The sequence below is a fragment of the Physcomitrium patens genome, chromosome 23, assembly GCF_059467195.1.
Source record: "Physcomitrium patens ecotype Gransden chromosome 23, ASM5946719v1, whole genome shotgun sequence".
NCBI lineage: Eukaryota > Viridiplantae > Streptophyta > Bryopsida > Funariales > Funariaceae > Physcomitrium > Physcomitrium patens.
The window spans coordinates 3,982,018-3,996,189 of NC_143432.1; the positions used below are offsets into that span (position 1 = coordinate 3,982,018).

The window sequence follows — 14,172 nt, forward strand, 5'->3', positions numbered from 1 at the left end:
TAACGAAAACACATTGCATCGATGTGTGTATAACTATGTGTATATGGATATATATATATATATATATATATATCCATGTGTGTGTATGTGTGAATATTTGTATATATATATATATATATATGGAAAGTTTGATAGATAGAAAGAAAGAATGAGAAAGAGAGGGGGGTTTTTACTCATGAAACCATTCCAGTATGAGAAATCCAATCAAGCGAGAATTACTGACTTTGCGTGGCACTCCAAGTTTACACCCAACAAGAAGAGCTGGTTTATACAGAGCTATGAGGACTTGGGCATAGCCAGGGATCATTCCAAGTCAGTCCAACTTGGTGTGATATGGTGTACCTTGCTAAGCTCCACCCACAAGGCGGCACTAGGGAAGGCTATATCTGTCCGTGGGTTCGTCGAGGCTGTCGCCTCAGGTGAACCGCATACCCGGAGCAGCAAACTATATTTCTCTCTGGTGATGTTGGTGGTGGTGTGGCAGCGGAGGAGATCGCCACTGCAACGTTGTAGTGGGTTGGTACCTTGCAGCTGTTGTTCTATACTATAGACCAGGCCCAACAAGCGGTGCGCCTCACATGTCGAAGTACGTGAAGGATCACTTCTATTCCAAACGCCTCATGATCTCAAGCAGATATTGTTGCAAGTAGCGGTGGTGGTGGTGGTGTGTGTGTTTGTGTGTGTATGCGTACGTGTGCTGGCTGTGTACCTCCTCCTCCTCGCTTTATGCCACCAATGCCACGACCTTATACGCTCTAAAAAGTATGTTACACTATTATGCTCAGCACTCCTGCGGTGGAATCGATCTACAAGCGATTTTTACTCACGGCATGTAGTACCTGTTGCCGCACTGACAGCGCCACACCTCGGGGTAATATTCCGTCTCGGAGATGACGCCGTGAGGGCTGCTGATGGCAACGTGGACTGCCTTGCACGGTGTGCACAACCCGCACTTGGATCGGCATGTAGGGGGCGATGATCCCACTAGACCCCTTCTGCCGCTGGTGCTGCTCATTCTCCCACTGACGAGTTTCGGGAGGGAGTCAAAGATGAGGTCGGCTTCCTGCGGTGTTCTCAAATCCATTCTCTGCCACAAGGACCCACAGCTCGCACTCATCAGTGAATTAAACCCAGATCCACGACGGATTTTGTCGAGATTTTAATGTATCCTTCCTCAAAGGAACATGGGCTGCGGGTGCGCCGCGGCGGTGACTGTCAAAAATGGGTGCACAACTGACCCAATGGTTTAGTGCTACGTTAGAAATGACCGCGGTCAAAACTGTTGCAAGCTTCTTTAAAGAGTAGATTCCCTCAGTCTAGAGTCAGAAGAATTGCTACATTCTCACAAGGCTTTCTCTTTTCTCACAAGATTGGAAAGGAAAGGAAATAAATATGGGTGCAGAGACAGGCGAAAACTTGTCAGCTACCAGCGACTTTGGGAATACAATTGTGACAATCAAGCATGACAGTTGTTCGTAATTGTTCCTCGGAGCGAATCACGTACAACATAATTCAGAGCTAGAGAGAGACCATATCTGAAATATCTATGCGGCCATTCCATTCTCTTGAAGATGAATTCCAACTCCCTTCTATGAACAACGAGCTGTACAGGTCTAAGAGTTGTTAAGTACCTGAATGGTGTGTGGTTCCTTTTCTGCTGATTCCCGCTCGGCTTGAGTAGAAGTTGCCGGTGTCCTCTCCTCATACGATATCATCGTCTCTACCGATGGCGTGTCTGTGCACAACATATAACGTGATGAGTGAGAGTCGCCTTTCCGATTTAGTGGAGCCAATCCCAGAATATGATGACATTTATAATCCCAGCTTCCATTCGCTGGTCGAGAATTCTCTTTAAAAACATGTAAGTCCTATTTAATCACAAAAATAAACTGTTGGTTTTCTTATGGTCAAACTAAATACGAGAACGACCACCTGATCGATATAGAATAGAAACATTCCGAGGGAGGTTGTTCAGTGAGCCGAATCAACCATTCCCCGTGAATGTCGAGACAAATTAGATTTCATGGATTCTAGAGATTCAATAGACGGATCTGTCAATCTTTCTAGTCAATGTGGATTAAAGAGGAGGGAATCTTAACGCTCCCCATCTAAACACCATCCAGACCTGAGGAACAAAAATAAATAAATTAAAGCTTCATTCTATTCATTGAACTGATCGATTCAGCTTTCCGATCAAACATGTTCATCTGGATAAAAAAAACAAAACAAAACAAAACCAAAGAACTTTTAAGGTTCAACGGGAGTGAAGAATGCGTTTTACTTAATCAGAAAACCTGAAGACAACCTCAAATTTGCAAAATCGAGGAGCGGCGAGAGGAAAATGGGTTACCAGCTGGGCTGCTTCGTGCAACAATGGAGACAGGGAAAATCGCGAAAAGCGCCAAGCCGATCAAACAAGTAACCATACCGGCCGACATGTTGGTTGTTCGGCGCCTTCTCCCGGGCAGTATCCCCTTGCCACACACCGATTCAAATCGTGTGTGAACTAGGACCATAGTCTGACCGTTTTGTGAACTTGAGGAGCGATTTGGTTCGGGGGTGCCTACTCCAGAACCGACCGACCACTCTGACACCGCTGAGGCGAATTGGGAGGAGAAGAAACAACTGATCGTGTCCAGCTGAGCTGATCAGCGACGTCGCAACGTCGAAGCACGCTGCGAATATTGTCAGCTCGAAGAGGTGTGGCTATGTCAGGCTCGTCATCTCCAGACCGTGAACTGTATCAGTCGTGTACACAATACGGCTCACAGGGATGGATAGGGAATAGAAGTGATATGCGTGGTACAGCAGCGACGCCTCTTTCTTATGAAGCCGTCAGAGCGCCCACTGAGCTTTCCAGCACATTTAGGTACCAAGCTCGATGACTCGAGGTTTGATCAAACGTCACAACGAGGCAGAGAACTTACAACTTACATCGACTGGTCACGGTGGTTGTTGTCACACTGGGTTCAATCGTCATGTAATTCTCGCACCCAAAAGCCTTTTTAGTCCTCATACTTTTTATGGTTCTGGATGAACATACAGGGACCAATTGTGTGTCATGACTTGACTTTGGCGAGCGTGCAAGGAGGGACGGGGGAGGAATCTCGTGAACTAATGGGGGAAAAAAAAAACTTCTGGTAACCGTCGGTGATCGCAGTAAGTTTTCCTACCCAACGTCTACGCTGATCAGTTAGGCCTCAAGTCAAATCGACACATATGTACGCTACTCTCCAACGAATCGGAGTGAACCACTCTCTGAGTTTGAGCCAATCGTGGATTCAGCTCCGAGCCGCCACCACTGTAAGAATTCTGACGACGTTGATCGATAGCCTAGAGTGCTACTAACCAACGAGGATCGTCTTCAAAGTGTGTTTTCTATTCGCGTCTTAGCAATCAATCTAGTAATGAGACAAAGATCAAAATAAAGTGAGTGGGAATATGCATATATATATATATATATATATATATATGCGTGTGTGTGTGTTTGTGTTTGTACATACTCAAACTAGTACTTGAGCTGCTGCTGCTTACGAGAAAGAGGTAACTACCCCGACCAACTCTTCTGATTACTTAACTTCCCGGCCGCCGTTCCCACAAACTCTACCTACAAATCGATTAGAAGTCAGCGGGAGATGCAGCAATCATGGGGTGGCTAGCTAGCAAACGAACATGAACAGATCACGAAGGTCTGGAGTCACAAAGTCTGAAGCGAGGCGCAAATCACGGCACCAATGATTCCCTTAAGCCTAGTTGCTGCGGGAGTTTAAGCGCACTCGTAAGCACGACACTCCGCGGTTTGTCTCATTCTCCGAACCTAATCTCATCATCCACATCATCAGCATCATCATCGTCGACGTGTTGATCACTGATAATACGCTGCAACCTTCTTCTGCTTCGTCTTCTTCTGATTCTCAACCTCTCCACCACCACACCCCGGTGCGGGTCCTGGAGCTGGGTCGAAGATGCGCGCCGGAGTGGAGTGGCCCCCCCTAATTCTGACAGTTGATGGTCAGGCAGTCAGACCTGTGCGGCACGAAGGGCGAAGCGACAGGCATCTTTCTTTTCTAGATTCAGCTGGTCTCCTGCCCTCACGCAGCAGCAGCAGCTCCATCTCCACAGTGCTCCCTTCCTCCCTCCCCCTACTCTACTCTACTCTACTCCACTCCACTCCTACTCTCATCCCATCTGCTATAGTCTAGCCTAATCTAGACTAGACCCCCTATCCCAACCATCACACCCTGGAGGGGGGAAAAAAAAAAAAAAAAAAAAAAAAAAACTCCACTCCTTTCCACACTCCACTCCTTTCCACACTCCACTCCTCTCCACGGCAATGCAGCTGCAATTCAGCCTGCTAAAATTCTCACCCCTCTTGATGACAATCACACCCTCCCATTGTAAACCAAACCAGTGTGAGCATCGAAGCTAGGAGGAGGAAGAAGAAGAAGAGGGAAAGAGGGGGGATGATGAAGAAGACGATGAAGGAGAAGAAGACGAAGAGGAATCAGGAGTTTGCAGGGATGGCAGAGCTTTGTTTTAAGATGACGATGGCGTATTTGTGGTGTTGCAGAATCAGCGTCCATGGAATGATATATTTGCTAAACTTGCATCATCAATTGCATCAAATCACACACAAACACACACACACACACACAGACAGTGGGTCCTGGTGTATCACAACTGAGATGGACGGAGACTAGTCAGTGAGTACCCAGTTCCATCTCACTCGCCTTCTTTCGCTGTCTCTCTTCTCTTCTCTTTTTCTTTTCTTTGTTTCATTATTTGTGTGTGAGTGAGTGAGTGAGTGAGTGGGTTTGTGCGTGTGGGTTTTGATTCTTTTTACCTGCCAGCGTGGCATTCAATCATGCTCAACCACAGAGGCTGTGGTGGTCAACCCCACAGAAAAGGAACCTTGTCCTTCTACAACCTTCTTCTGGCTTCTTATTCTTTCCTCTCCTTCTTCTTCTTCTTCTTCTTCCATTCCCACTGCTTCTAATTCGTCTTCTTCTTCTCCTTGCATATGTCAGAATGTGTGAAACATGTCAGACGCAACTAGAATCACAAGATTTATAGAAATGTGTGTATTCAAAAAACCAAAATTATATTATTTATTTATTTTTATTATGTTGCAGTTGGAGATAGTCTTTGCATTAGGCATGTTTTCTATAACATGTTCTGCATGTTTCTGTAAGGAAGCGTTTGAGTTGCCTACTTCATGAGAGAAAAAAACTGGTGTGTTGAATGAATACAGCATTTTTTTTTTTTTTTTTTTTTTGTTCTGACCAAAATTCTGTAAACTATAAATGAAAATTGAATAACATAAAATGAAGTCAAAGTTAAAATTTAAGACAATAAGAGAATAAATACAATAATAAAAAGTAACAAACACATGGTGTGTATTCAATAACAAAGTGAACGACTCTTGAATTCGCATTCTTTAGAATCCAAGTTAATATATTTGAAACTGCAGATTTTTCTATGAATTCAACTTCAATTTCATTACTCAATTCTTTTTCTTTTTCTTTTTACCAGATCTGCAGCCCCAAGCTTGAGTTGCTGGTGGTTGAATTTGGAGGGTGATGGTGACCGAGCAGCAAATGTGGACATTCTATTATACTCGGTCTTTTTGTATTGAAAAAATATATATAAATAAACTAAAATTAAAAACTTTGTTCCTAATAACTTGTGTGATTAGAGCACTTGATTGTGAAGGGGGAACACAAAGATGGCACATATGCAAAAAAACACACACACACACACATTGCAGCTGTGACAACAGCATTGGAACCCAAACCCAAGTGGTTGCCAAAGAGCTTTCTAACACACAACAAACTCTTGTTGAGCTCCACTGACCCACTCAATGACTAGCACTTTGTTGCCATGGCCCCAAGTGCCCGCATGGCAATCCTATGTGGCCACATCATGTGCCACTTCACCACTACATTGGTTCAATTTTTTGCTATGCTAGCCAAAATCCCCATCCTTAGAGTTGTAGAAGATGTGAAGAAGAAGATCTTTTAGGGCTAGTGTATGTGTTTTATGAATTATTGGAAGTGAGAATAATTATGTTTCCATGGGTGTTTCAAGTCCTAATTCAATGACTAGCTATTTGTTCATTAACTTACTTGCTTGTACTAACAATTTCATCACAATTCACTGATTAGCTGCAAATCAATTGTTGCCTACTCACATCACATGTTAACAAACTCAACATACTGCCTGTTTAAGTACATTGTTGTTGGAACGTTAACTAATACATGATTGTGGCTACATCATACTAATACATGTATTAGTATAAGGGAATGATTTATAAAAATACAATAAAATCAAATAAAAAACAGTAGACAACTGTGGTAGCATCTTTAGCTTTACTCAAAATACATGAGTCAAAATTGTTAATCCCTGTCATAATTCATTGCTATTTTCATTTTGATTGTAGCAATATTATCACTATTTTTCAAATATTAAAAGAAAAAAAATAAAATAAATCAAGAACCAATTTTTTTCATCTTTTCTCTACTTCTCTCTCTCTCTCTCTCTCTCTATATATATATATATATATAGAATTTTATTTTCTTAGTTTGGAGGGAGGTAGGAGGTGGCCATTATTAAAAAGAGAGGGCTAAGTCAATGAAAGTGGAGGGGGGGGAGTTAGTGGAGCTTGCCAAAGCATGTATGTTTCATAGAATAGAATAGAATAATGGGATTTGTCAATGCCATGCACATGGAAGGCTACCAAAGAAGGAAGTGGCTCCATCTCTTGTCCACTCTCCCACTCCCACCTTTCTATCTATACTCTCTCTCTTGGGGCACTCAAACCAAACCAAGCCAAAAAATTAAAATTAAATTAAAATAAAACCCCTCTTCCAATGCATTATTCATCCATCCATCCATCCATCCACTCTTCCCTTTTCATCCATTGGCTTACAATTCGGAGACCAAAGCATCCGCCATATGTCCAACCAACTACATTCTCCAAGACGCGGGAATGAATGAGAAGAGGTGCTTTCCTCCATGACTCCCGCACCACTACCACTCCTTTGTTGCCCCCCCTCTCTGACATTGCTTGCATCATTCTATCATCCCCCATTCCGTGCATCTATGCATGAAAACTCGCATAATAACCTGTATAAAAACTTGCATAAAAACTTGTAAAAAGTTGGCAAAAAGTAGAAGAAAAACCCTAAACCTAATGTTGTAGCCGTAGTAGACAAATAGCAGGACAACCTTCAGCATGAGTTTGAGGTACCCATGAGTGGATTGGGAATACAACCCATGTGTGACTTCACCCACCATATGGTTTGTGAACATGATTCAATGTTGTTGGATGCTTTACTGTACTTTATAAGAATTTGAAATTGATTATTGTGCACATACATTACATAGATGACTTAATACTGAAATTAGTGACCTTAATCTGCACCAATAATTAGCAATTAATATATATTGCTTTTCCTTGCTTCATGCAATAACATGTGTTTAAATGATTTCAGCTTGAATGACTTCATGGTGCAGTTAGTTGCATGTAAGATCAACAACATTGATATAAAATAAGAAGGTACTGTTAAACTTTTTTTTTTAAAAAAAAGACTAAAATATCACTTATTTAATTACAAAAATATAATTTTCATAATGAATTTGTGAAAAAAAAACCAAAGTATAAATTCTATACTAATGTTTTTTCTTCTCAGGATGCTTTTAGATTTTAGGAAATTACAAAGAAGTTTAATGAACTATACAAAGAAATTACAAAGAAGTTTAATTTCACCTATACTGTTTTATGATTTACAAAAAAATATATGAAATAAATAAATATTCAATCTTAAATTGTACTTATACTTAAAGGTATTGATAGTTTACTCATTCTTAAAACAAATTAAAATTTATATTCATTCTTAAATTGATATTCATTCTTAAATTGTACTTATTTCAAATATGCCACTTCTAAAATAAATTTTTACTTAAAGGTATTGATAGTAAATAATAATAATAATAATTATTATTATTTTAATAACAACAACAACAACAACAAAAGATATCAGCATTATAGATTGATTTTTAATTTTTTTTTAAAAAAAACATATATAGATGTTGATGTTAATTTGAAAATTTTCTTTATTTTTTATTATCTTGTAAGATATTATTGATAGAAGAGATGCTTTTGATTTTTATATTTTTAGTTTTTATTTATTTTTATTCTAGTTGAAATGAAACTCTTCAAAGTTTAATATCAGAATATATAAGACTTTTAAAATTTATTTTGAATCTCTATTATTCAAGTAATTATTGTCAATCATCTTCAACATTCTCCAACTTATGATGCCAAGGCTCAGCATTGTTTATTGAAATAGAAGTGATGCCATATTCAGTTTTATATTTTGTATGTAGTTGCTTGACAAGGTAATATAACCACATTGTACAATGGTTGTACTACAAAAATTAATAAATTGTTGACAAATGAAGTTGTGATTTTACTAACATGAGTAATTTAAACAGAAAAAAGACTTATTAGTGGAAAAATCAAATAAATTGTGATTAAGTTATTTATTGTAACATTCAATAGCTAATAATTTAGAAAGAATTGCAACACCCACATAATAAACATGTTCTTTTGGATGATTAGACTATCAATGTTCATTAAAATTGGCATTGACACTATCATTTTAAACAATAACCATGAGCATGGTTATTTTAATCAAGTGGATGGTAGTGAAATTATCAAGCTGATTAAATTCAACACACCAAATTTATTTTAATTTTTTAAAAAGGTAAATCATAAAACAGTAATAATAATACAATTTTTTAATAAAAAAATAAAAAAATGATATGAATTGATATAAAATTAAGGGAAGATAATATAACTCTACCATGTAACATAGATTATCAAAAGAATAAGAACACTCTACGAGGAATGCTAAGGCTATTAATTTTTTGTAGTTATGGTTTGAATAACAGAATCCAATTGATTTGTTGGCATTTAAACTAACACATTTTAAATCATTTGAATTGTTTTGTGGTTTGTAACCATTGTAAACGTTCTCTAATGAGAAAAAAGTATCATAGACATGTGGCAATATAAAATTTTACGATGTTATTATTTGATTTGGATCAGCTGTTGCATTGTATGGTTTTTATTTTGATCATTCTTTGTTCAATGACATTTTCTTGTATGTTGTTCCTTTTTTTAGAATCAAAATCATTCAACAGCATTCAGCATAATTTACTGTTTTAAAGTTCTTTTTTTCTTTTTTTCTTTAATAGTAGAGGCAAATGTTTCAAGGCACAAAATTCTCTAAGAAATAAAAACATAATGTAATATGTTGCATTGTAAAAAAAAAAGTATAATAATTTTCTCTTAACTATAGTAAAAGCAATGATTGGCCAAAACTTGTAATTTTTACTTAAACTTATTTTATGTATTTAACACATGATGTTTTTAATCTTTTTATAAAGAAAAAAAGAAGAAGATATTAATCATTTTTTTAAAATAAATTCATTTCGAATACTTTACTTATTATTGATTATGCATTAAGTTTTTGGAGGTTTTCAATTCAGGTTAAAATACTCTGAAGGTATTCCAGATTTTTATACTAACAAAACATTTAAACTTTATCAAATTTTTATTGAGTTTCACAATGACACGATTTTATTTTTTATTTTTATTATTATCCTTTTCTGTCATCAAGAAGGATTATCATATCATACTTTCTTATCTTTGACTTTTTTCAATCTATTATATTTTTATTTTACTTCTTAATGATACTTGCTTAAACTTTAACAATCATATCTCCTGCATCACACTATTATCAACTCACATATTATTTATTGTATAGTATTTTGTATCACATTACTATTAGTTTCCCTTTATATACATAATCAAATTTTAAAGTTTAAAGTGTAGACCAATTTTTTTTTTTAAATTTTTTATTTAATTCCCATCAGAAACCATAATTCTCAAATAAAATAAGAAAACAAGAAGAAAAACCACATTTATATAAATACAACAACAAAACTAAAAGAAACGATTTCTAATTTTAATTTTTTAAAATGTAAACGCTTAAACTTGATATATAATAAGAAATGATTAAACTGCAAATGTAAACACAAGAATTTCAAATGTTAAATACTTAGAACTCAACCTATATCAACAATAAAAGTATACATTGTTGTTCCCACTATCCATGCATGTTTCCGTCACAAACGTGTGTTTTTTTTTTTTTTTTTTTTTTTTTGCACATCAGGTTTGTTTAGAAAATTGTATTATGGTTCTACAGCCACAAATAGTTTCATGTTCAACTATTTCATGATTTTGTGACAAGCTGGCACCATGACGCCATCAAATTGATGAGGTACAAAATCATTCTACCAATCTATGCCATGAATAGCATTGACACATCCACAATCATTCCAATGCAACATTCTTTTATACAAAAAAAAATCAGGTTATTAATTGTTTCTTTCGAACTATTAAAAATAGAATTATTCTACATGGCTCTTCAGTACCAAATGACATCAAAATTGAAAGCCAGCTGGGTGATGGTCCCCCCATCACCCAACATTTTCTGAACCAATCTTCTATGCAATAGTCTGCATTAATTTATACTTCAATATATATATATATATATATATATTCATATATATAGAGAAACACACAACAAAGTTTGAGAGCATTAGAAGTTTATATTAGTTTCAACTTGACTTGTGGACCTAGCTTGTTTCAAAATTCCACAGGCTATGGCATTTGCAGCCAGGCTGTTCAGACATCCCCAACTGCAAGCTGTATTTTATTTGTTTATAAATTAATGACAGGGTTTTCAGAGAACTGAAGTTTTGAATCAGTTTGAATATAAAAATTGAAGTCAACAAGGTTGCAGAATGGGTGGTTTTCCAACTTCCCATTCATCTCGTTTTACTTGTTCTCCATTAAAATACTACCTTGTGACAGCATTTGCATGCATAAATATATGTACGTGTATCTATGTGTATATATATATATATATATATATACTTAAATAAGTTCAGTTCTGTCTATGTTATGTTATAAAGGAAGGACAGCCAGGGGTCCCTTGCACAGAGTGTGGGTAAACCTCCAGCTGGGAATTACAGTTGGAAGCAAATGCTTTGAGCAGTCACTGCAATTGTTGAATTTTGGTAAACTAAAAAAACAAGTCAGGTGTGTGGCTCCACGTGGGAAGTTGCAAACAAGCCATGGTCAAACTCTGGACTACTTTCTCAGTGGAGTTGTCAAAAGATTTCTTAAGAAGGTCAGGATTTTAGCTTGACACATCACATACTTTTTATTACCATTCTTATTCTTATTGACATTCTTTTATCCTTTTCCTTCACTTAAGACTACAGAAGATTAAAAAAACGAAAAAAGAAAAGAAAAGAAAAAGGAGTGTGGTGGAATTTCCATCTTGGGCACTTAAGTGAGCTTGGACTAAGATGAGCTCTCATTGAGGTTGACCCAACCACTTCTAACGACATCATCAGAGTTCTACTGTTCTCCGTTCTCCCTTTTATTCCAGGTAAGAACATAACCACCACTCCAGGAATTGCTAAGACAACTTCCCTCGATATAAAAAGGACTACAAGACGTTGTTCTACTGGAAGAAAGAATGCCACGTAAGAAAGCAACACAAGGTTTATGTGAAGAAGCCAAAGGGTCCTGGTGCTCATAATCGATGAAAACGCGACCAGGTATCAAAGTCAGACTACAACAGATCATTACCCAATTTGGAAGGCTGTCAGGAGTAGGGCTACACGTTCTACAGCAAACCCTGTTGTGTTGTTTTTCCTACTATTACTAAATGTGAAAGATGGTGCAATCAGTATGCGCAACAGTAGAATCTGTAACACCAATGTAGGCATATTATACTGAGATTGTCATATAGGGGATACATCACCGTGTGTCGATCTCAGTGTACACCTACATTGGTATGTTGTCAAACAGGAGTTCGTCATCATCGTACCTTACGTTGTTTTCTGAGGAAATGCAGACAAGCACCAGCCTCGTAGCTCACCACGATAGTGATTTTACACCCAATATTGAGCTCCTAACTGTTGGAAGCCTTTGTCACGTGAAACCCTCCAGCAGGGAGCTGGAAGCTGGAAACAAGCTGCTCGGGTACAGATCGTCATCAGCGTTAAATTTCTCAATCAAGGGGTCATGACAATGTTTGTAGTTAAGAACTGTGACAGTCTTCAGATGAAATGCTGAATGGATAGCCCATGACATGAATGTTGATCTGGTTATGCAGGGTCAATGCAGCTGCTAATTATGAATATTTTCATGAGATGCGTCAAAAGTAGAAAATGTGCAATGAATTAAAGTAGGATGGTTTGGAGATGGGCCTTGAAAGATGGCGAAGCTTCTTAAAGTACACTTAACATGTTGGGAGAGCGTGTAGAACCTGGATTCGAGGTTGTAATAGGCACGTCCCCACAAGCTGTAAGCGAGACAGCCAAGCCAATTGCAGTTGAAGGGATACTTCTTTGGAAATGTAGGTATGCAGAAATCTCTCGACCTTTCTGAAGCTCTGCTCCAAGCTGCACTTACAAGGATTTCAATCTAGAGGAATGACAATACCAGCAAAAAAATTCCCAGTTCAAGTAGGAATTCCTAACTTCTTCCAATCAAACAAAAAATGTGAAAAATCCACGAATGCTACCGTGGGTGCGACAATGCCTATCAACTTTGACTCGTCATGTCTACATAAGGCATGAAGATCGGTTTGTCAATTGTGGCAATCGCGAGATCTCCAGCGCAAGTGATGCTAACAGTTGATGACCAGATGGATACTACCTACCCACTTTAGCCTGATAGATCCACCTGCACAAGGTCGAGTGCTCAGTGTTTTTTATTTTCTTCTAAATTTTACCTTAAATCCAATGACAAATTTCCATCGCCTCAGAACGAGATTGACCTTAATTAATTACACATCAATTGACATAGGGACAGTAGTTGATGAGCTAAAACCTGTTTGTTACAATGAGAAAATCCTGTCGTTATATTCAGACACCAGTTGTGTAAACGATTCAGAAATAGCTCAAACAATGTATGAAATATTGCTGGCAATAGATGGATCTCTGGTGATAGCTGAAAGCGGACAGATTAGGGGAGGAAAATTTGTACTTTATCTTTTCGAAGTCAATTCTTGAGTGTAGGATTATTTAATGCATCATTGATTCGGGTATTGATTCAGGAGAACAACTCGGTTATCCTTCCGTGCATTTGACATCAGCTCCAAACTACCGCAGGCCCTTCACCAAATCAACATCAGATCTTTCTCATACGGGCCACTATATGCAACGCATGACTGAACAATTACGTGACAAACTGTGGACATTCTCAATTTCACCGTAATGGGAAACACCTCTTTTTCCATTAAGTATATGGAAGCGATGTGACACAACCGAAGCCAAAGGAGAATTTGATCAAATAATTCATTTCTAAAGGAACTGCTAGGAGAAGAGGACGTCTCGAGAGCGATTTGCATCGTTGAAGCTTGATTTTTCCACTGATGATTTCAATTGATTTAAGAGTAACTTCCTGCAATTCACTCCGCAAAAGCAACTCCAGCAACCCCAGCCTTACACCCCTGTTTCCCGAATTAACCTATCTTCTCAACAGCCTTTAGCAAGTCACGAAATATCCGGTTCACAAAACTTTCATGAATTCACTTGGAAGACGTCCAATCGAATCTCTACTTGTCCAAGGCATTGACTCGACTCTCACAGATGTGCAGCTACATGTCTTGGATGATGATGACATACAAAGCATCTCTACCGTGTTCTACTTCAAACAACCCAATTCCAGGTATCTGCCAGGAAAAAGAGGATGAAGACATAGAACATGTCACACAAGCACCAAAGACTAGGGGGAAAAAAAGTAAAAAAGTAAAAATAAAAAATGCCACTACACTCAACAGCTCGGCCTTCTCAGTAAGCATAATCAAGAAACAGCACCACAAAAAAACCTAATTCTCGCTTTCTCTCTCTCTCTCTCAAACTTTGCAGCTCTTGTCGCCATCGAAACGAAACACAAAGTTGCGGAATTCGGAGCAAGAACAATGCAACGTAAGACAAGAGCCCCAAGAACAGCGCCTTATTCTTCAAATGCAGCTCGCCCGATCGCTCGCTCTGTGCAGGACCCGCCACGAAGCCGTGATT

The 14,172-nt window shown here is 38.0% G+C and overlaps 1 protein-coding gene and 2 long non-coding RNA genes across 4 annotated transcripts; 2 read left to right on the forward strand and 1 right to left on the reverse strand.

The window, feature by feature from the left end:
- Nucleotides 1-190: 190 nt before the first annotated feature.
- On the reverse strand, nt 191-2,787 carry LOC112275574 (uncharacterized). The gene is made up of 3 exons (XM_024506046.3): nt 2,351-2,787; nt 1,632-1,735; nt 191-1,087 (listed from the first exon to the last, which is right to left on the reverse strand). The coding sequence occupies exons 1-3, from the start codon at nt 2,514-2,516 to the stop codon at nt 824-826; spliced, it is 534 nt and encodes a 177-aa protein (XP_024361814.1). The 5' UTR covers nt 2,517-2,787; the 3' UTR covers nt 191-823.
- A 4,201-nt stretch (nt 2,788-6,988) lies between these two features.
- On the forward strand, nt 6,989-11,176 carry LOC141044806 (uncharacterized). Its single transcript, XR_012216535.2, has 5 exons — nt 6,989-7,299; nt 7,494-7,558; nt 10,242-10,349; nt 10,732-10,867; nt 11,047-11,176. It is a non-coding gene; the product is annotated as an uncharacterized LOC141044806 (long non-coding RNA).
- A 390-nt stretch (nt 11,177-11,566) lies between these two features.
- Nucleotides 11,567-12,420, forward strand: LOC149986488 (uncharacterized). Of its 2 annotated transcripts, XR_016500245.1 has the most exons (3): nt 11,567-11,700; nt 12,000-12,127; nt 12,261-12,420. It is a non-coding gene; the product is annotated as an uncharacterized LOC149986488 (long non-coding RNA). The 2 variants fall into 2 exon arrangements; XR_016500244.1 differs by lacking the exon at nt 11,567-11,700 and having other exon boundaries at nt 11,994-12,127.
- Nucleotides 12,421-14,172: the final 1,752 nt, after the last annotated feature.

Bases quoted from the DNA above. Each gene is read 5' to 3' on its own strand.
- LOC112275574 (XM_024506046.3), bottom strand. From the start codon at position 2,516: ATGGTCCTAGTTCACACACGATTTGAATCGGTGTGTGGCAAGGGGATA. The intron at 1,736-2,350 runs GTAACCCATTTT...TGTTGTGCACAG, and splicing joins TGCACGAAGCAGCCCAGCTG to ACACGCCATCGGTAGAGACG. The intron at 1,088-1,631 runs GTACTTAACAAC...TCCTTGTGGCAG, and splicing joins AGGAACCACACACCATTCAG to AGAATGGATTTGAGAACACC.